General features: G+C 45.4%; 1 protein-coding gene across 2 annotated transcripts; it reads right to left on the reverse strand.

Annotated features, from left to right (window-relative positions):
* Positions 1 to 567: 567 nt before the first annotated feature.
* Positions 568 to 9739, reverse strand: LOC117010506 (serine/threonine-protein kinase PAK 3-like). 2 transcript variants are annotated; one of them, XM_033085017.1, is made up of 8 exons: positions 6673 to 9739; positions 5060 to 6291; positions 4111 to 4174; positions 2637 to 2754; positions 1818 to 1917; positions 1331 to 1527; positions 1101 to 1238; positions 568 to 856 (listed from the first exon to the last, which is right to left on the reverse strand). In XM_033085017.1, the coding sequence occupies exons 2-8, from the start codon at positions 5088 to 5090 to the stop codon at positions 776 to 778; spliced, it is 729 nt and encodes a 242-aa protein (XP_032940908.1). In that variant the 5' UTR covers positions 5091 to 6291; positions 6673 to 9739; the 3' UTR covers positions 568 to 775. The 2 variants fall into 2 exon arrangements, with proteins under 2 accessions (XP_032940908.1, XP_032940907.1); XM_033085016.1 differs by lacking the exons at positions 5060 to 6291; positions 6673 to 9739 and having other exon boundaries at positions 3013 to 4314.
* Positions 9740 to 20620: the final 10881 nt, after the last annotated feature.

Raw genomic sequence — 20620 nt, forward strand, 5'->3', positions numbered from 1 at the left:
AAGGAGGGCAGGAACAAAATGGTTATTCCTTCTTATAACCCTGACATCTTCAGGACAAGAGAACCAGGAAGGACTGTACATCTCCCTCCTGGTGTTGTCCTGAATGTGAGCTCATTATCTGGCCTACATTATCCAGGACTAACTCTCAAATGCCCACAGACATTCCCCAGTTCAGATAAGGAGAGCGGCTCCCCCGAGCATGTTCTTTGAGCCTCTGAAAGGGACTGTCCAGCCTAGCCGCAGCAAGGCAAGAACGGAAGTCTTCCATCACTCAAGGTATTTTAAAATTTTCTTGCCACACTGGCTGAAACAAACAATTGAAACAAAGCATTTCTAGCTACTGATACATCTAAAACATTCTATCATCCAGGGGACATGTTTATGCTGAAAGATCATAGCACGTGAAGGATCCAGTTCTAATGCATCACAGCTTCTCTTCTGGTAGAAAAATACTTATTCTGATGTGACCACTTAATACGCAAAAGATATTTCAAAGATTCATTAACACAACAAAACTCCATTATTAGATGAAAAATATTCAATTAATAAAATTATCTGAGGATTACAGTGCGTAAAAGTCATTCCCAAAATTACCCTAATTATTATAACAGACTCATATGGAGGAAAAAAAAAATCAAAAAACATTAAATTTCTGATCTAGGGCACAGTTCCTTCTAAAACTCAGGGGATGGCTGAATCTTGATGAATCCCCTTTCCACTTGTCTCAGCTGGCTGGCGGGGCACAGAGTCTTCCTCAGGCGCAAGCGTCTCCTCTTCATTCTTCCTGCACCTGCTTGGCTGAGATGATGAGAGCAACCAGGCTGGAGGCAGGATCGCCTGCGGTCACAAAGGGATGCTGCCCAGAGGAAACACCAGAAAGAAAGGAGCCCTTACTTTCCAGGTCCACGTGCTCACAGGTTCAAGCAGGATTCCTCTGCCTCCCAGGATGATGCACAAAGAGGACCAAGGCCACCATCTGCCCCTCTGCCTTCCTGTGCCACACCGGTGTGCTGCAGGCCCACGTGGCCCACCCTTCTCTCCCTGCCTTCATGCGGGTGCCCTCAGCTCACGGGCCTTTGTGCCGTTTTGCTTTTCCTTACCTGAAGGAGTTCCTGGGCAGACCAGCGCCTCTCCTCATCTGCCTGCAGGCAGCACCGGAGGAAGTCGCGCAGGAGAGGCGAGTGCTGCCTGGGGTTCTGCAGCTTTGGGGGCCCGTTCCTTTCAATCAGTTCCAACACCTACAGCAAATGGAAGAGGACACTCTAGCTGCCACTCTCCTAGCCACAACAGCTCTCTCCACACTGAGCCCCCTTTTCAAGATGCACCTTACCCTCAGACGGGCTTCCCTCTGGTAAGGAGCTTCCCCTTCAACCATTTCCAGCCCCACGATCCCCAGCGACCAGATGTCCACTTTGGGGCCATAGGCTTCGCCTCTCACCACTTCTGGCGCCATCCAGCTGGGAGTGCCCACCCTGGAGCTGCGCTTGCTGTGCTCAGGGCTGAGCTGAGCACAGAGGCCAAAGTCAGCTGAGGAGAAAAACAGACCCTGTCAAAGCCAGCTCTCCCTGCCAAACCTGCCAAACCTGGCAAAAGCATTGCCCACCCCAAGCCTGACAAGGCCACTGTGCAACCCACTGGCAAAGCAGCCGTGCTCTGCTCCCACAAAGCTGGAGCCAGCCAAATAAGGCACCGGCCACTTCCAAAACACTCTCCCCTTTCACGCACTGGCCCAGCAGCACTTCCAGGCAACTGGCAGGCACTCGAAAACAGCCCCAGAGCACATGCTGGGAACGCTGCACCTGCTCAGGGATACCCACCCAATTTCACAGAGCCGTCCATGCCCACAAGAATGTTGCCGCTTTTGAGGTCTCTGTGGATGACTTGGCGGGCATGAAGGAAATGCAATCCTTGCAGGCACTGAGAGAGAAAGGATGGAGGCAAGGGTCAAAGTTCAGGACCTGATTCCATGCCACAGCAAAGGAAAGGGCTCGATCAGATAAACAGCTTTCTCATGGAGTTGAGAGGCCTGGTGCAGCATCGTGCTGAGAACAGAGGAAGGGAACGAGCATGCTGCTTCCACCCTCTTACAAGCATTCTGTCTCTTTGAAAGGCATCCGCGTTTCCTAAAGCCCTTCCTGCTTTCTGTAAGAAGCACATGAATTTTGGCTGGGAGGCGTCATGGCAAAGATTTTCTTGACAGCCTTGTGGCAGCAGAGGAGGAAGCAGCACATTAGACGCCTTCAAGAAGCCAATGCCATTTGTGCTGAAATGCTCTCCTTGGAGGCTGAGGCCATCTTCCTTGGCCTTAGCTTGAAAACTTGCAACCTGCATGTCTGCTTAGAGTGGCAAGGAATGCAGGACAGTCATATGGGCTGCATGCAAAGGTTGAGAGGAAAAGCTGGCAAGACAAAACTAGGGAAAGCAAGCGAGTGAGTGGACAGACAGCACGGAAGCATGCAAGAACAGAGTGCAGGGACAGCGGCAGGCAGTTCATTTCACATGCTCTTTCTTCTTCTCCATGCTGTGACAGCAGCTCCAAAAGAAAGGCATGAGCAAGAAAGCTCTGCTCTTCCTACCCACCAGTTGACAAGGACTGTGTTGGGCAGGCCAGGGGAAGCACAACCAGGATCCCTCACCTCCCGAGAGACAGCGCCGATCTGGCCTTCCTCCAGGTACACTGCCCTGAGCACATCTGACAAGGTGCCGCCGTCCATGAACTCCATCGCCAGCCAGACTTCCCCATCCACCAGGTAGCTGGAAGAAGAAAAGCAGAGCATGGTGAGAGAGGAATGGGTACAACTTACTCACCCCAGGGTCTGAGCTAGGCTTTTGCAACTGCTGTCCGAGCTGCAGATGCCAGAAGAGATCCTTGCACACCAAGTGTCACCTCCTCCCATGCCCTGGAGACAACTCGAGATATCAGCAACAGTTCCCCTTTCTGCCGCTGACCAAAGGGCTTGGTCCCTTCTGGCTTGCACTATCAAAGGAACAGTGACATGACACCAGCCCAACCTGTCCAAGTAGGTAACAATATTGGCATTCCTGTTGTCCCTCATGGCCAGGATTTCATTGAGAGCCAGCTCCTCAGACATGTCCTCCTGAAGGATCATTTTCTTGATGGTCACCTAAAAGGACATTGAAGACCACTTCTCACTTGAGAAGTTGCTCTGTGCCCAACATCTCAGGGAGCACAGAGCGAGTGCTTGTGCAATGCTGTGGCCTGCTGTGCCAAAGAGCCCTGTTACTAGACGGCAGAGCTAAGGAGAAGCACCGCAGCCCCTCCCAAGTGCATTCTGCACTCTGAGCCAAGGCTGTGCTTCACAGCAGCAGCCTCTGCTCCAGCCGTGAAGCAGCCAGTCAAAGCTCCAGGTTGAGCTCTTGGCAGTGGGGAAAGCGCCTCAGAGCTGCCAAATCTGCTGGGGGTGTTGGTACTTTACCTGTTGTCCCGTACTGACGTCCAGGGCTTTGTAAACAGCTCCAAATCCCCTGGACAGAAAACGGCAGCAGAGAAAGCCCTTTAGTCCCTGGCAGTGAAAGCAAGCCCAGGCAGGAGATGTGCCCAGGCTGCCTGGACTCTTCAGGAAATGCCTGGCTGCAGCGTTCTCGTCAGCCAGTGGCTCATCGGCCCACCAGCCTCTGCCAGGCGGGCCAGGGTGTGCAAGAGAAAACTGAGCTCCAGCATGAAGACCAAGGGCTGCTGCAAATCTCCAAGGCACACACCCAGTTAGGTCAGTTGCAAACCTCAGGGGAACTCTCTTTGTGTGTGGGTATGTGCATGCATGTGCACGTCAAGAAGCGGAGGAAAACTATATTCAAAACACTGGGGCTGAGACTCGGACAGTTCTTGGGTACCGAGGTGCTCTTTTAACAGCTTCAAGCTGCAGAGGCAGGAGATCTTTCAGTCCTGCTCCTTGCCACAAGCAGGACATTTGCCAGCACCATGTTGTCTTTGATGATGCCTTCACAACTCCTCTGACTTGGTAGTCCTGAGAGAGGTGGCAGGAGGCAAAGGTAGAGCCTGACTGTGTTTGGAGCTTGCCTGACACTTGATATTGCATCAGCCAAAGACCCAGCCCATGGTGTTGGAGAAGGAGCAGGCATCACGCTTACCCTCGTCCAAGTTCTTCAAATGCCGTGTATTTCTCCATTGGCTGACCCAGACTCACAATGCTCCCTGAAAGACAAAAGCCCAGCAAGGCACTCACTTTCAAAGACAGAGGCCACTCCACAGATGATCCCAAATGCAGCCCCACTGTCACCAGTTCTGGGCCCTTTGCAGTCACTTGGCTTCCAGCTGCTGAGAACAGCAAGTGGGAGGGCAAGCTCCTCCACCTTTCAGCAGGTGGCCTTTGCAAGAAGGACTCTCTTTTCTTTCTTTCTTTCTTTCTTTCTTTCTTTCTTTCTTTCTTTCTTTCTTTCTTTCTTTCTTTCTTTCTTTCTTTCTTTCTTTCTTTCTTTCTTTCTTTCTTTCTTCTTTCTTTCTTTCTTTCTTTCTTTCTTTCTTTCTTTCTTTCTTTCTTTCTTTCTTTCTTTCTTTCTTTCTTTCTTTCTTTCTTTCTTTCTTTCTTTCTTTCTAGCACAGCATCTCATGTGCTAGACCAAAGTGATGGGCCTTTAAGAATGGGCCCTCCGAGTCAAGAGAAGGCCTTTGCAGCTTCTGCGGTCACATCAACCCTCACTGTCAGGGCCACTTTGGAGCACAAAGTGTCCAAGCCAGAGGAGGAGTAGAAACCACAGCCAGAAAACAGCCGGGACCAGAGAGCTGCCTGGTGCCCTCTCACTCACTAGGTGCCGGCCTTCTGCTCAAGCACAAACAATCATCCCTGCTTTTGTCTTTGGCACAGAAGGCAGAGCCAAGGCAGTGCCAGTTGCCCTCAGGGGCAGCAGGAGCAGCCCGAGCGCTCTCTCGCTGCCTCAGAGCACAGCCACAGGTTCTGCAGGGAGGCCCAAGGCCTCTGAGACACTAAAGCCAGGAGGAACTGCTGCCACGGCCAACACCGAGACACAGTGCGGGCAACACAGTGCCCTGGCAGACAAAGAAATAGAGCAGCAGACGTACTCAGGCTCTTCAGGCTCTGCTCCTCTCTCATCTGGGGCTGCTGGCCTGGGCTGCTGGAGCAAATGCATGCATCTGGTGGAGCGCCGGCTGCCGCAGGCGCTGCCAGTCCAGCAGCACGCTGAAGTGCAGCACGTGTGTCGAGCTGCGAGAGGAAAGGATTGCCCGTCAGAAGGGAGGCTGGCACAGATGGCCCGCAGAGCACATGGCAAAGGCAAGGCCTCAGGGAGCTGCTGTCAGCCAGTGCCAGGCCTCTTCTGCTGGGGGCTTTTGGATGTCCGCTGCTCCAAGGCGATGGGGAAAATCCCACGGCTACTTTGATGCAGGAACTCCCGGCCAGTTCCCTGCTCCATTGTATCAGTTTTTCTGCAAGACCACTGCAACAAGCTATCGAGGCCCTTGCAAAGATCCAGAAGGAGATCAGAGGAGGGCCCCAGAGCCTTGTTGCTCACCCACTTCTGGCCTCTCCTGGGCAATGAAATCACCCTGCAGCTGGCATGCAGGTGTCTGAGCAGAGGGCCAGAGCACATGCCTTTTCTCATCTGTTTCACTCATTTCCCCTCTGTATTGCAGGTTGTAAGGAGCGACCCTTAAGAACTGCATTCCAGCCCTATGGAGAAGCACGGCCCTTTCCAATATGCAGCTGCCTAGGATTCTCCTCACTAAACTCTGCTGTGACCTTGTGGAAGTGAAGCAGAGTCTACGTTGTGCCTAAAGGTAATTGGGCCGTGGAGAGGGGTGGGTTCCTTCCAGGGGCCAGGCTCTCCTAAGTGTCCTGCAAGGCTGGGTGCCTTTGCACCTGTCTGTGCACTGAGCACTGGCAGCCTGCACAGCCACTGGCCAGCAAGGGGCTCACTTCGACACTGGGACTACTTTCATGCTGCCTGTTGTCTGATGCCAACAGACATTCTCGGGCCCTCTCAGCATCCCAGCAAAGTGATGCTGCAATGTCAAAGGTCAGAAGCCATCAGCCAGGGGTCCCTGGCTTGGCTGAAGCAGCACTAGGCGCACAGCCCCCAGTATCTTCAGCGGCGAGCACCAAAGACTGGGTCATCCACAGCCTGAAGCTTGGCTCTGCACCAAAGGCAGTGCCAAGCCCAGGTGCCACTCACAGGCTTTGCATCTTCTGGTCGTGGAGGGACAGCAGCCGGAGGCTTGGTGTTCTTTTGCTCCTCTTCAGCCTCTTCCTCAACAAGAGAGGGAGCCAGAGGAGGTGCTGAGCCTGCTGTTGAGCCCTGCAGACAGACAGCAGTGAGAGAGACTGGGAACAGCCAATTCTTTAGGAGTTGGTTTCTGTTGAGCTGCCTGTGCAGCCAGAAGTGGGGGAAATCATAGACTTTGATACAAGCGGCATTCTGTGTCATGAAAATCCTATGCAGATGGGCGAATTAGCTGGGAGCCCATCTTGCTGTGCCTTTGGGCTGCCGTGCTTGCCTTTCATTTCTTGAAAGGCTTTGCACTGGAAAATTAGGAAAGAGTCAGTGCCCTCTCTTCTACTGCGGAGGCCAAGAGCCAGCTGGGCTTTCTCTCAGCCTCCCAGGCCGTTGCTCTGTGGGCCACAGCTTGCCCCACAATTCTTACATGCCAGCAACGTCACAGGTTCCTTTGCCACTCACCAAAGGACAGGCGCGTCTCCATCCACATGTCAGGTGACCTGCAGCAAGCAAAGGAAAAGGTGCCAGATGCTTTTAGAAAGGTGCCTGTCTTGGGGAGTCGCACAGAACATTTTAGTCCCAACAGAGAGCATTTCCCTTGTCCCAACACACCTCCAGGAGCAACCATTCTTTCCCACGGCCAGCAAGGGAACAACAAGGATGCTAGCCTAGGCTCTGTCTACACTTGGGCATCTTTTGTCATGGAAATGCCAGCTTTTCCTTAACAGTCAGAGCTTCACTTCTGCCCAGCTGTTCACGCAGTGTTTTCCTCTTCTCTTCCCTGCATTTTTGAGATTTCTGGAGAACTTTCATGCCTTGATTCCCATCAATTTGCTGAAGATGATAGCCCAGCAAAGCTTCCCCCATGGGCCCTCTTCTCTGGGGCAGCTCTCTGCTAAAGCAGCCTGGGAACAGCTCCTGACTTCAGCAGCAAACCCTGACTTCTTTGGACTTTGTGCTGCATGGCCAAGGGCATTGCTAGCTTGGCACAGCATCAAGGGTCAAGTCAGACAGCCAAGGCCTCTAAACGGCAGCATGTGCAGCAGAAGACGCCTTCGCTCATTCCCAGAGAGAACCACAGAGCTTTTAGAAGTACTTCAGAGGATCTCTCCTTAGAGTCTGCAATTTGCAGGTGCTCTTGCTTGAAGCAGCAAGCTGAGGGAATGACAGATTCCACTGCCACACGCTGCAGCGTGGAGTGAAAGCAATCACTGAGGGGGATATTGCAAATCCTCTGCAGCTGCCACCCGGTACAGACACCCCCTTGGGAGCTGACGCTGTTGGCAGGAGATTGACTAGAGCGGTGGCATCTGAATGGTCATTTTGCGCCCAAGCAAACTGGCTCACTAGGGAGAAAGCACAGGCCAGGTGACGTGACCCCCAGGATAAAGCTTTACTTACGCGTCAGGTGCGTCAGGTAGTAGCCGCTATAGGCAACGGAAAACACGGTGCAAACCGCAGCACAGACTTGCTCGATCATCTTAGCAGTGCTGTGCACCTTTGCACACTGAATGCCACCCAGGAGAAGAAGCAAGACTCCTCTCGGGGTGCGGGCTGGCTGCTGAAAGCTCCTTGAACACAAGGATCCTCCCGCAGCGAGCGAGCGCAAGAGCTGCTCTGGGCAGCCAGGCCTTGCACGCACTAGGACGACGCTGCGCTGACAGCACTGTGATGTGGCAGCTCTGCATTGACCTCACAATGACAGCTGCTCTGGCTTGGTTGCTGTACTTGTGCCCAGCAACCGAATGTCCTCTCGAGCTGATGCAAAGGAAAAACCTGGGAATTTCTCCTAAAAGCACCATAAAGCACTGCAAAAAATCCTCATGGGCCATAAGCCAGTGCTCGAGGCATCCCAGGCAAGCTCAGAAAATGCATCAACCCAGCCAGGGCCCAAGAAACGCAAGCAGACATGACTTCTGGTGGCCAAGGCTTTAAGGAAAAGCAAGAGCGCTTCTACCTTCTGGCATCTCAGTTGGTTCTGAAAAGCCAAACTCCTTCCATGACGTTCACGGGACAGAAGAAGCAACGGAAATACACTTCCAGCAGTATTGCAGTGTGCAGTTGCTTCTTGAGCACACGGGTGAATGTTCACCTGTGCTTTCACTCCCTTTGGAGCCTGACCTCCCTTTGTGTCAGGGAGGCGCCGCTTATCTCTTGATGCAAAGCTGCTCTCGTCCTGCTTGCTCTTTCTCTGGCAACCTAAATTCTCAGAACATCCAGAAGAGCTGGCCGGTGATTCTTGGGCTGCCACAGTTTTGTTGTCTTGGAGCTCTGGCAGCAGCCTGAGGTCCATGGCTCTGCAGTGCCCTGCAGATGGTGAGCCCAAAGAAGGCCCCTTTGCAAAAGTCCAAAACCCCAGTCTGCCAGTCGTTTGCCCAGGCTCCGTGCTCCCTGTAAGATTGCCTGCAGACATTTGGCCAGCCAAATGCCAGTAGAAATGACAGGTACTCACTCTCTTCTCTTATCGAGTTCTCAGTTGGACCCAGGAGCCAGCCTGAGAGCGGAAAGAAACTACCAGGTGCGGGGAGGGAACAAGTGCATGCAACTCTTCTGCAAATCCACTCTGTTCACCCATGGAAGAGTGGTGCCAGGCTTAGCTTGCTTTGCTGCTGACTCAGCGCAGACAGATCCTCATCTGGTGGATGTGAGGTGTGAGTCCGTAGCGGCGCAGAGTCCCCAGGCAGGGGCCAAGGAGAGCTGCTTGATTGTAAAATCCAGGCTTTTGCAAGCAGTCAGGCCTTCATCAGCGACATACTTTTCGATCATAACAAATATCATTCAAACAATCACCATAGACTATGATGTGTGCATGCAACATATATGACGTTTTTGTTTTTCTGTCTCTTATTCAGCTGAGTCACCTTCCTCTAGTCTTTTTCTCCTCAGCTGAAACAGTAGTCCTGAGGCATGATTTTAACAGGTCTTCCCTTTGTAAGGTTTTCAAAGAATTCACAGAATGACTGGTTTGGAAGAGATGTTTTTGATCATTGAGCCCAACGCATGCCCTTACACCTCAACTCAACCATGGTACTGAATGCCACACAGAGTCTTTTTCTTAACACATTGAGGCAGTATGACTCCATCACGTCCGTGAGCAGACCATTCCAGTTCTTTATCACTCTTTCTGGGAAATACTTTTCCTAATATCCAACCTGATTTTCCCTATCTATAGGTTCTGACAGCATCCTTTCGTTGTTAGTTTGCTGTCTGATGAATGAGACCGACCTCCTTCTGACCACAGCCACCTTTTAGGGAGTTATAGAGAGTGATAAGGTCACCCCTAATTTCATTTTCTCTGAGCTGAGCAAATCCAGGTCCCTCAGGCATTCCTAATAGGGCTTGTGTTCCAAACCTCCCACCAGCTCTGTTCCCCTCCTCTGGACGTGCTCAAGCATCTGAATGTCCTTCCTAAACTGAGGGACACAAAACTGGACACAGCACTCGAGGTGCAGCCTCACCAGTGCTGAGTACAGGGGAAGAATGACCTCCCTGTTCCTGCTGGCCCCACTATTCCTGATACAGACCAGCATCCCACTGGCCTTCTTGGCCACCAGCTGGCTCATCTTCAGCTGGCTGAAAACCAGTACCCCCAGGTCCCTTTCTGCCTGGGTACTGTCCAGCCACACCGTCCCCAGCTGGTAGCACTGCATGCGATTGTTGAGAAAAAAAATTTGTTTAATATGAAGTCCTCTTAGTGAGGACGTATCAGATATTAAATTGATAAGGATCTCAATTCTCTTTTGCTTTCATAATCATTTCAAAGCTTGGTTCTTCTACTTTGAAGAAACACTTAGGATTGTGTCAGTGGAATGATGCTAAAAAGGGGCTGATGCAGCAGCAAAAAGCTCCAGGCAGAGTATAATGCATTCAAACATACCTATAGATAAACTGAGACATGCTACAACAGCTTATTTTCTGTAGAGTTCATCTCACAGTTCATACTTGCTTTTTAGATTTTGCCAGACGTTTTTGCAAAGAAAAGTTAAAAATATGGCTAAGGATGACACAGTCAAGTCCTAACCAAGTGACAAACAGCACCTACATCTCCACATCGCAAAAGGAATTCATTCTAATGGATTCATTAAAGATTACTTGGTGCTCTTTAGTGGGGGGATTTCCTTCTGAGTTTTACAATGAAAAAATCAGGTAGCTGGGAAATCTCTCTGCTGCTTTCTTTTCCCAGTCTTTCAACGTAGAAACAGCATGTACCTGAAACCTTTCCCTAGCAATAACATTTCTGATAACAGTGAGCAGTTACATCAGAAAGAGGGACAACTAGAAATTAGTCAGTATAAAATGCCAAGTATTCAAACAGAACATCTTTAAATTCAAAAATGATGTAATGAAATTGTTGTAGGACAAGGAAGGAAGGAGAGGATAACGCACAGCTAATGATGACAAAGACGAACTTGTGGTGAAATACACTCAGACAAAACTCCTTTGAAAAGGAGAACAGTCTAAGGCTCATGAAGGAATCAAAAAGGGAGCCTTCCAGAGTGTTTGAATTCCATTCAGCATGTAGTCTGTTTTTCCTTCTAAGCCTGAATTTCTACTGCCCCTCATCAGGAAACCTGTTATTTTTTAATTTATTTTTAAAAGTATTATTTTCTACACTGACTGATGAGACTATGGAAACTATTTGCAATGCTTGAATCTTTCCACACTTTTTTCTTCAGATTCCATATGTGTTTCCATACATGACAGAGGCTGACTTGTATTTTCAAGATCAGCCTGAGCACAATTAGTATGTGCAGGTCTCCATTCTCGGTTCATGTCTGGTTTACAGGGAGGAAAATATGATTTCCTCTTCTGCAGTGATGTAAGAATGATGCAATAGTTTCCACACACTTTATCTTAAAATTATGATTTCCTTCCTGTGCTTTTCCTTTCAAATTTCTTTACAAAGTAGTTCAGGAAATATGATCTAAAGGATCGCAATAGACCTGGTAAGCTCTTCATGACAAGTTCCTAAATATCTCATCACAGAATATACAGCAAACTCAGTAACAATTATTGCAATGATTTCTTGCCCAAATAAAACAAAACTGTGTTTTCTCCTGGGAGGGCAAGTTATCTCTACAATCAAAGTCATATATCATTTTATGCATGGGCTTGGGGGCAAAGAGACTAGACAGTGAAGTTCACAGAGCCCTATTCTTTCTGCATTGCCATTAGCCAGACTTGAACTGATCTAAACTGGAAATGTACTAAGCCAGACTGTATTTTAAACTTTTTTTTAGTTTATTCTTAGTAAATCTAAACGCTGATAGAACCTTTTGGAGGTAAACAGCATGATATAGGTAAATGACAGTATATTAAGTCAAGAAAGTGTCCCAAATCAGAGAGTAAACACTCATGGACCAGTGTTCGCTTTCCAGGGGATGGAGCAGGTGTACAAAAGAGAACTAGAAAGAAGGAAGAACTGTGATCCAGGACTTTGAAAGGACTTTTAATTGTCCTGGACAAAATTTGAAATTTAACTATTTTGTTTTCCAAGGTCTTCATGTCACTCATATATACCAGTCACCTTAGAATAGGAAAGTCATCTGGTGGCCAAAGGTCTTCTAGCAACAAGGACGAAAACTTCCTTGAGAATTTTAACCCCAGGTTTCAAATCATAGAAACACAGGATAGTTTGTTTAGAAAGGGACCTTAATGATAATGTGGTTCCAACCTCCCTGCTGTGGTCAGGGACACCTTCCACTAGATCACTGAGAAAACCCAAGAGAACCAAATTTTAGATTCTTCCAACATCATGGATTAAGAGGACAGGAAAGCCTGTAGATACTTCCTACCTCATCTCACTACAGATAATCTAGATGTGAGGTAAACTAGGTGATTCAGAGCACAAATGAGTCTAGCAACACATGGGGCAAGTTCATGTGGTTTCTGTCATCTTTTACAAAATGGTAAATAACATTTATATTGGCAGGCAAGTCAGGTCAGTGATACTGATCTCTCAGATAAAAGGAAAAAGATCTTTCATGTAAAGTTGTTAAAGTTTTGTAACAGGAAAAGATTGGAAGCTAAGTCAGGAAGGACTGGTGTTGCCCATCATGTTACCGATGCTGCATAGCAGAACAGTTAAACCCCACAGTAAAGGCAGCAGATAAAAACAAACTTGGTACTGGAAGACACAGAGCCATGTAATATTCGGTAATTTTCTGTAGTATTCTGTATGGCAGCCATAGGTGTCCTCCCAAAATGGAACAGGGAGATTTGGTCCAGTATTCTAGAAAAGTTAGGTGATTTCAGACTACACTGTGTAAAGGCCCAAGGATATCTGTTGCAAACACATTAAATAGTACAAAATAACACTTCATATTGTTGAGTTTCACAAAAGAGCTGTTGGAGGCATCTGCTCTCAAATCCATTGGCTTCAGCAGTCAGCTGCTCACATAAAAAACAGGTAGCAAGCTTACATGATGATATTCCTCTAGACGTTTATAGAAAGTTTGTTGAGTCATTTAGAAGTTTCTATATGGTGAGACATAAACAACTATCTCAACTATTAACCTCCAGGTGTGAACTAGCTTGCTTAAGGTGACCCATGGGTATCTACAGAGGGAATGGAAGTTTGTATGATTTTTTTCATGATTGTAGAAGCCTTCAATCTTTTACAAAAAGCTGTGGTCAAGAAAAAAAAAAAAAAAAAGAGAACTCCTACAGCTTAAATGAGCTTTTATGTCTTAAAGAAGGTTTTTAGCTTGAAACTAGCTTCAGCTTTAAAAAAAATTGCTGCAGTGGAAATATGCATCAGAGTATGTAGGAGGGCAAAACCACATCCATTTAAAAATTAGCAGGAAAAGGTCTTGCAAGAGCAGTAATACACAATTGTAGAAAAATGCCATCCCATAGTAAAACGACATTAGAAACAGCAGTTTTGACTCTTACAATTGATTTTTACATTAGTATGAAGAGGTTTCACTGAACTGGTAAAATAACCTCACAAGTAAGAGTGTCATCTATGAAATGTGAATATAGCCACGTATAAAGTGTGACAGTCTTTCAGATTTATATACTAGTAAAAGGGAATCAGAAAGTTTGGGGGTATTTTTTGTCTTTTTTTTTAATTACACCCTTTTCTCATTTCACTTATGAATTATTTTGCAGCAGATCAGCCAAATGCTGATTGCTTGTATTGCAACAGGTTCTCTAGCGTTTACACAGAAAGCCTGTATAAAGTGAACTCATAGTGCTGGTTTTGCAGTACTATTACATAGTATTTTTTTTCCTGCTATAAATCAATAATTTAGTGAAAACAGAAGAATATCTTACCCACATTTCCACTTAACCTCTCCCTCAACCAAAAAAAAGCCACAAAATCCCCAAATCCACAAATTTGTTACTCACAGTTGCTGTGTGCTGAAAGACATATGGGATGACTGATTTATCCCACAAGCACAGCAAGGGCCAGTAAGAACTGGGAAAAGAACAGAGATTCTTCCTCAGAGGATGAAACTAATATAAGCGAGCCTAAGCAAAATCACCATTTGCTGTTCTCTTTATTCCTCCTTCCTAGGTCCATAATTTTGCTTTCTAAAAACCACTTCATATGAACATATCTTTATTAATAGGAAATGGCATCATCATTTACAATTTCACAAGTTTGCTACTGCAGCCACTGATCTTGTCAGCTGCAATTGTAAATTCCGATAAAGCTATTTTTATGCAGTTGTTGGGATTTAAAAGATTTGCCAAAATAGACCTTTTTCTGAGATGCGAGGCATACCTTACACTGTAATTATATTTGAACATCATGCAACATTAAATTATATATAGTATGAAAATAAATATGCTGTTTCTGAAAATGGGTCCTTTTCACAAACAGCAACATCAATTTAATGAGACATCCAGGGCTTTACTGGAAAATTCCATCATATCAAATTTCTGCAGCTCTACTGCTGGTATGCTGCTTCTGCTTCCTATGTGTGGACACTCTAGTTTGCTTCTATCTCCCTGGAATTTTCTAGTGGTCAGGATTATGTTCAAGTTTTAAATACTCACCATTAAGAATGTTTATAGTCTTTCATATTGAGGAATTTGAAAATACTTCAACATGGCCTCTAAAATCAATGAATTATGATGTCCATGTTATTGTTTTTCCTTAAGTAACTCTCTTGGCTCTCCAGCACTTGGTGCTGTGCTTACTCTAGCATCTTGACATGATTCCTTAGAACTCAGAATTCGTATCGGCCATGGTCTATTGTCTTTCTCAAAAGGCCTCTGGATGAGAACACAAATATTAACATGCACATAAGAAAAGTGCAGCAGAAAAAAATGTTTTTTTCTAGAACTGGGGTGAAGCAGTACTGCACATTACATCATGGGAAGGAGATGTGTGTGTGCGTGGTCCTGACGATGGGCGAGCAGATCATGTCAAACTTTTAATTCAGATTTTTGATGCTTGATAAAAACCAGCCAAATCCTCCTTCAGAATCCCATTAGAATCACCCTTGAGTTCTAGTGGAGAATTCAACACACTTAAGTGTCTGCAGCATTACAACTGTGTCAAATGGTTGCATACATCAATAATATTAATATTACTGCATATGTCAATAATATTAAGATAATTGAGAATGCAGTGACTTGTCTTGTCTACAAATTATGTCTGTTTCTGCCTTTAAAGCTAAGAACTAAGTAGCCTTCTTAAGTAATTTTTAGACAGCTTGGAAATCAAATTAGTAGAAAAAGTGGTTTTATCTTGTTTTAGGGAAAGAGGCATCTCCAAGCATTGGGGAGCAGGAAATTGATTAACCAAAAACCTAAGCAAGTCATGGCTCTTATGTCTCTTTTCTATTTCCTTCTTCATTCCCTAGGCTAAACAGAAAGGTACGGTAATTTCACGACTATAAGGCACACCCTTTTGATTAAAATTTTTTCCCCAAACCCAGAAGTGCGCCTTATAGTCCGGTGTGCCTTATATGACGTACAAAGTTGCGACATTTGCCACCCCAGAAGTGTGAGCCGTGGCAGGAGTCGGCAGTGCCGCTGCAGCCGGGTGGAGGTGGGCCAGGGGGCCCATGGCTGCCGGGTGGCGGTAGGCCCAGGGGCCCAAGGTACCATCCCTCCCAGGTCCAGGCAGGCCCAGGAGCCCATGGCTGCCAGGTTGAGGCGGGGCCTCGGCCAGCAACCGTGTTGGGGGAGCTGGGGGCTGAGCCTCGCTGCAAAAAAAAGTGCGCCTTATAGTCCGGTGCGCCTTATATGATCTACAAAGTTGCGAATTTTGCTGACTCCCAGGAGGTGCGCCTTATAGTCCGGTGCACCTTATGGTCGTGAAATTACTGTATTTATATAAAGCATTATACACCTAAAGGAAAAAGAGCTATTTTGTAAGAGTAGTAGAAACAATTTGATTGACTTCAGATCATGTCTGGACTTGGCTCCAAGTCTGCAAATGTAGTTATTGGTTACACTTCATTACACATCCTGCTTTGCATTCACTACAACTTTGGATCATGAGAATATCACTCAAGTAGGCAAAGACACATTTATCTAGTGAAATGAAAGTAAATTACTGAAGGATTGTTTAACAGATTTTTGTGAAGAGCCTGGATCTTTTTTTCAATCACAATTAGCAAGTTTCACTGCAATTTAAACATTTATGTAAACTGAGGTGTTTATATTTATTAATACTGCTCAATATGGGAAATCTAGACATGTATTTTTATCAGGAGAACCAATCAGGATGTTGCTGTACAAATCAGGTTTTGCTGTCTAGTATGTACATATTTTTACATTAAGGAGGTTACATCACCCCTAATAAGAAATCGAGAGACTGGGCACTGTTCTTTAGCTTCAGTGTCCTTCGCTGCAGCTGCACTTTGCAAAACCTGACTGTGGAGCCACTGTGCACAGACAGTGAGTTTGTTTGTAGAGTATAGTGATCAGGGTCTGGTTGACACAGAAAACAGAACTAGAGAATGTAGTGAGGTCTGTAGACTTGATATGGAAAGCAAAAGAATTCAGCTTTGCTCTTTGAACCCAAAGAGGAAATCACTTAGCTCATTAGCAAAATCCATTCAAAAGATAATGAAAGTGGTAGAAGTGACAGATCAGGTTAGGTGTGTGATCAATTTTCAGTGCCCAGCAAGCAAAAAATCATTAGTTCATATAACTTTACTTAAAACAAAATGAAAATAATTGATTAAATAATAAAGATCTGATATTTAGGAACAAAAATCAGTAATACAGTATCAAACAAGGGTTTGGTTCAAACCGTCTTCTCACACAGGGAAGCAGGAAGTACAGTAATTTCACAACTAAAAGGCACACTGGATTATAAGGTGCACTTCTGGGTGTTGGCAAATTTCCAAACTTTTGCCAATATATAAGGCGCACTGGACAATAAGGTGCAGCAAGGATCTGCCACCGGCTCCCCCCGTGCAGTTACAGACCGAGGCCCCATCTCCACCCGGCAGCCGTGGCGCTGTGGGTCCCTGGTTTGCCTGCACCTGGCAGCCACGGACCCCCGGGTCCACCTTTACCTGGCAGCTGTGGCACCGCGGGCTCCCCCGCACCCAGCAGTCTCCCCCGCACCCAGCAGTCGTGGTCCTGCTGGCTCCCCCTGCGGCTCGCGGCTCACACTTCTGGGTTGGCAAATTCCTGAACTTTGTCCATATATAAGGCGCATCGGACTACAAGGCACATTTCCAGGTTTGGGTCAAAATTTTAGGCAAAAAATGTGCCTTATAGTCATGAAATTACTGGACATTAGTAATGCTCAACAGCTCTTACTTACTTTGTAAGAAGCAGAATTTTTCAGCTTGTGTCTTAATACATGAAGTACAAAGCAGATTTTTTTCCAAATCATGTTTCCAAGCATTAAGTTACAGGTATGTAAAAAATACCAGATTAAAAAAGTTTTTTTTTTTTACTTCTCTCACATGAGATTGAAATTCTTTTTTCTAACTTAAGGCCAAAGCAAACACATCTTGGAAATCATAAAGGAACTTCAGACAAATGGTAATTTAAGAAACTAAATTAAACTAAATTTAAGAAAGCCAAAATAGATATATGCATACCTGAATTATACAACCTTTTTAATTTATACAATCATTACAAGGTTAAGAAAAATTTCAGGCTTTCTGTACAGTGTGTAGGTACTTAAATAGTGTGCCTTTTTATTGTATTTTTAAAGAGATTCATATTGCACTCTCACCTTTTTGCATCTGACACATAAATTTCTATGCTCTAGGTTTAAGATTTTTTTCCCTTTTTCTTTAAATTTCAAGATACTTTTTAACTGCAGTGAGGATATGGCTACAGTGCACTTCAGTCAATCATCCAGTTTCAACAAATGGAAAGCAAAGTCTAGCACAATAATATTAAATTGCATTTGTACCAAGTACTAAACTGAAATGGAAAGAATTAAGCTTTTAGGCTGCAGCAACTGGTGTAACCAGGAAAAGTGCAAAGCCAGAGCTCAGTTAACAGCCCATAAAATGGAAACATACAACTAAACTGGAGTTCCCTAAAACAACATAAATAAACCCAGAATCTCTAAGTGGTTACAAAACTGCTGAAGCTGAGTCTGGTGTAGGTTGGCTTTAGTTAAAACTGAATGGAAATGACTCCTAATTAAATATGAGCACCGCCAGACCCCTTCAACGTATTTTCTCCCATGTAATAATAGCTTTTCATTTCAAACTCCTTTAGTTTGTATGATCTTGCCATACCTACTGGAAGTACTTCAAACACTTTCAGCACTAGTTGGAAGAAGCCTATGCAAACTCTTCCTCTTCTGACATTGTCCTACAGATGAGAAAGTATTTGCTGTGGTGAAGCCTCTGAAGTGATTTGAACTTTTTAATTATTCTTGTCTGACTAGAGAGTACTCTATAATCCTTCAGCAGAATGAAATTTGGTTGAAATTGTATTACACCATGACTTTCCACTGCTGTAACTCTGTGTGGAAACAAAGTTTTAGAAAAGTACTCTCAGAATTGTAACTGAATTGGCCACATTCTCTGTTTAGATGGCAGTTGTTAAAGCTAGAGTAAATGCATCCTCACAGCTCTAATCAATCTAAGTTTCTCTTAATTACAATGCCCACTACTCACTCAATCTATGGTCTATCATGTTTTGGTTAACAAAATGTTTACTGGTCTTACTTTCAGTGAAAGTGCATATAGGCCAGATATATTTTAATTTCTTCATTCTTCTTCCATTTCAAACTCATAGCTAAGCAGCTGGGATTTTCTAGCAAAATGGCTTAATTAGAAATCTTAACAAAAGGAATAAAAGAGAAATGAAAAACTAATAGACTTAGAAGAATATATACTGCTTTTTAATGAATTTCAGACTATATGAAATGTACTACATCTTACCATAAAAGGGAAATTATATGAAAAGATAAAATTAGAGCCTTCAATTAAGAAAGTCTGAGTCATTTACTAACACTATGAAACTACTTGCGCTGTACAAGTCTGTAGAACAGGAAAGACACATTAAAAGTGAACATGAATTTTGAGGATTTGATTTTTATTATGTTGAGCATGGCTGAAGATGGTTCAGGATTAATTTCAACATGTCCCTGTAGACATAAAGTAATTGGTAGTGTGGCTGCAGTAAATCTGTGAGGAAAAATACGCTCTATTAAGTAATGTAAATGAAGAAAACAAATACAGGTTTGTACTGAGCTTAAAAGCAGAGGTCCTCCATTGCCCATGTATCTTCACTGGATTCCAGAATCTTGCTTAAGATTTCAAATCAGAAATATGACTGTAACAAACTTCCAAATGTCCAATTTTCTTGCGGCACTTTGTGTCTTCATACCTGTTTTATATTAAATCTTGTTAAATTTCCTTAAAGTTAGAAGTCCAACTCTGGATAGAGAGGAAGAAAGAATAGAACAGACAGTTACTCTAATGTGTGCTTCAGAATTTCAGGGAAAGGAGTAACTTGCAAGGGAACAGTGGAAGTTACAGACCCTTTCCTGGCTGCATAAACTTAACACATGTAACAACTGAGTGCTGCTACCCTGGCAAGTTCTGTGATAATGCACAATTACCTAAAAAAATTCCACCTAAATTACCATTATCTCTGCAAGATAATGCCCCTGATCTCAGCAGTTGCTCACAACCACAGGAATCAGCCCTGTTTTTGTAACTGTGAGAGTGGACATTACCAGGACCACACTATTTTTCCCAATGGCACTGCTCATAGGTTAACAAAGCCACAATGTCACAGAGGATTCTCTTCCAGGAGAATTCTCTGGTGTTCTATGGACTGCTCCACAGACCCCAAAAATAGGCCAGTAACCTTGGTTACTGGAGGATTAAGTAATGGTGTGGAGGACTGGAGGTTACTTAGAAGATTAAGTACAGTAATTTCACGACCATAAGGCGCACCAGGCTATAAGGTGCACCCCCCGGCAGTTGGCAAAATTTGCAACTTTGTAGATCATATAAGGCACACCGGACTATAAGGTGCACTTTTTTTTTGCAGCGAGGCTCCGCCCCCAGCTCCCCCTGTGTGGTTGCTGGCCGAGGCCCCGCCTCAACCCGGCAGCCATGGGCCCCCGGGCCCACCTACAAGCAGCAGGGGTGGCGCCACGGGTCCCTGGGCCCACCTTCACCTGGCAGCCATGGGCCCCTGGGCCCGCCTGGACCCGACGGGGGCGGCGCCGCGGGCCCCCTGGCCCACCTCCAGCCGGCTGCCGCAGCACTTCTGGCTCCCCCCATGGCTCATGGCTCACACTTCCGGCGTGGCAAATGTTGCAACTTTGTACATCAGATAAGGCGCACCGGACTATAAGGCACACTTCTGGGTTCAGGGAAAAATTTTAGTCAAAAGGGTGCGCCTTATAGTCGTGAAATTACTGTAATGATGTGGCTTTCTGACAAAGGTTGCACGGGGGACACATCACTTTCAGCATCAACTCTCAGCTGGGAAACAACAGGCGTTCAACAGGTATTTACAGCAGGTAAATGGGCACTTGGTAGTTTTTTCTGCTACAGACAGCTACCGCCAGCACTCCTTCAGATGTTGAAATGCAAAGTAACTTTTTTTCTGAATTGCTTTTGTAATACTGTCTTATTTTTACCTTCTGTTGGTTTAATGTGTAGCTTTAAAAAAAGCCCAAACAACCAAAACAACCCAGCTGTTGACTTTTTATTTATTTAGCAAATTAGGATATTGATTTTTTCTTATGAAGATTTCTGTTCCAAGTTCTTCAAAACCATTTCTTCTTGTTTGTCTCCTGGTAAGATCAAAGTATAGCTGTCTAATACAGTCCTGACACACTTTTAGTAACTTCAGCTTTTATCTGTCTTATGAAGCAGATGACTGGTGGCCCATTATTTGTTACTTTGTTCTGTAGTGGGTTTCAATGGTTTCCTTAGAAGGTGACATTGACTGAAAACAAATTTTAAATTTTGATGTGTGCTGTATCCTCAAGTATCTGACT

Source organism: Catharus ustulatus, chromosome Z (genome assembly GCF_009819885.2).
Source record: "Catharus ustulatus isolate bCatUst1 chromosome Z, bCatUst1.pri.v2, whole genome shotgun sequence".
NCBI classification, from domain to species: Eukaryota; Metazoa; Chordata; class Aves; order Passeriformes; family Turdidae; genus Catharus; species Catharus ustulatus.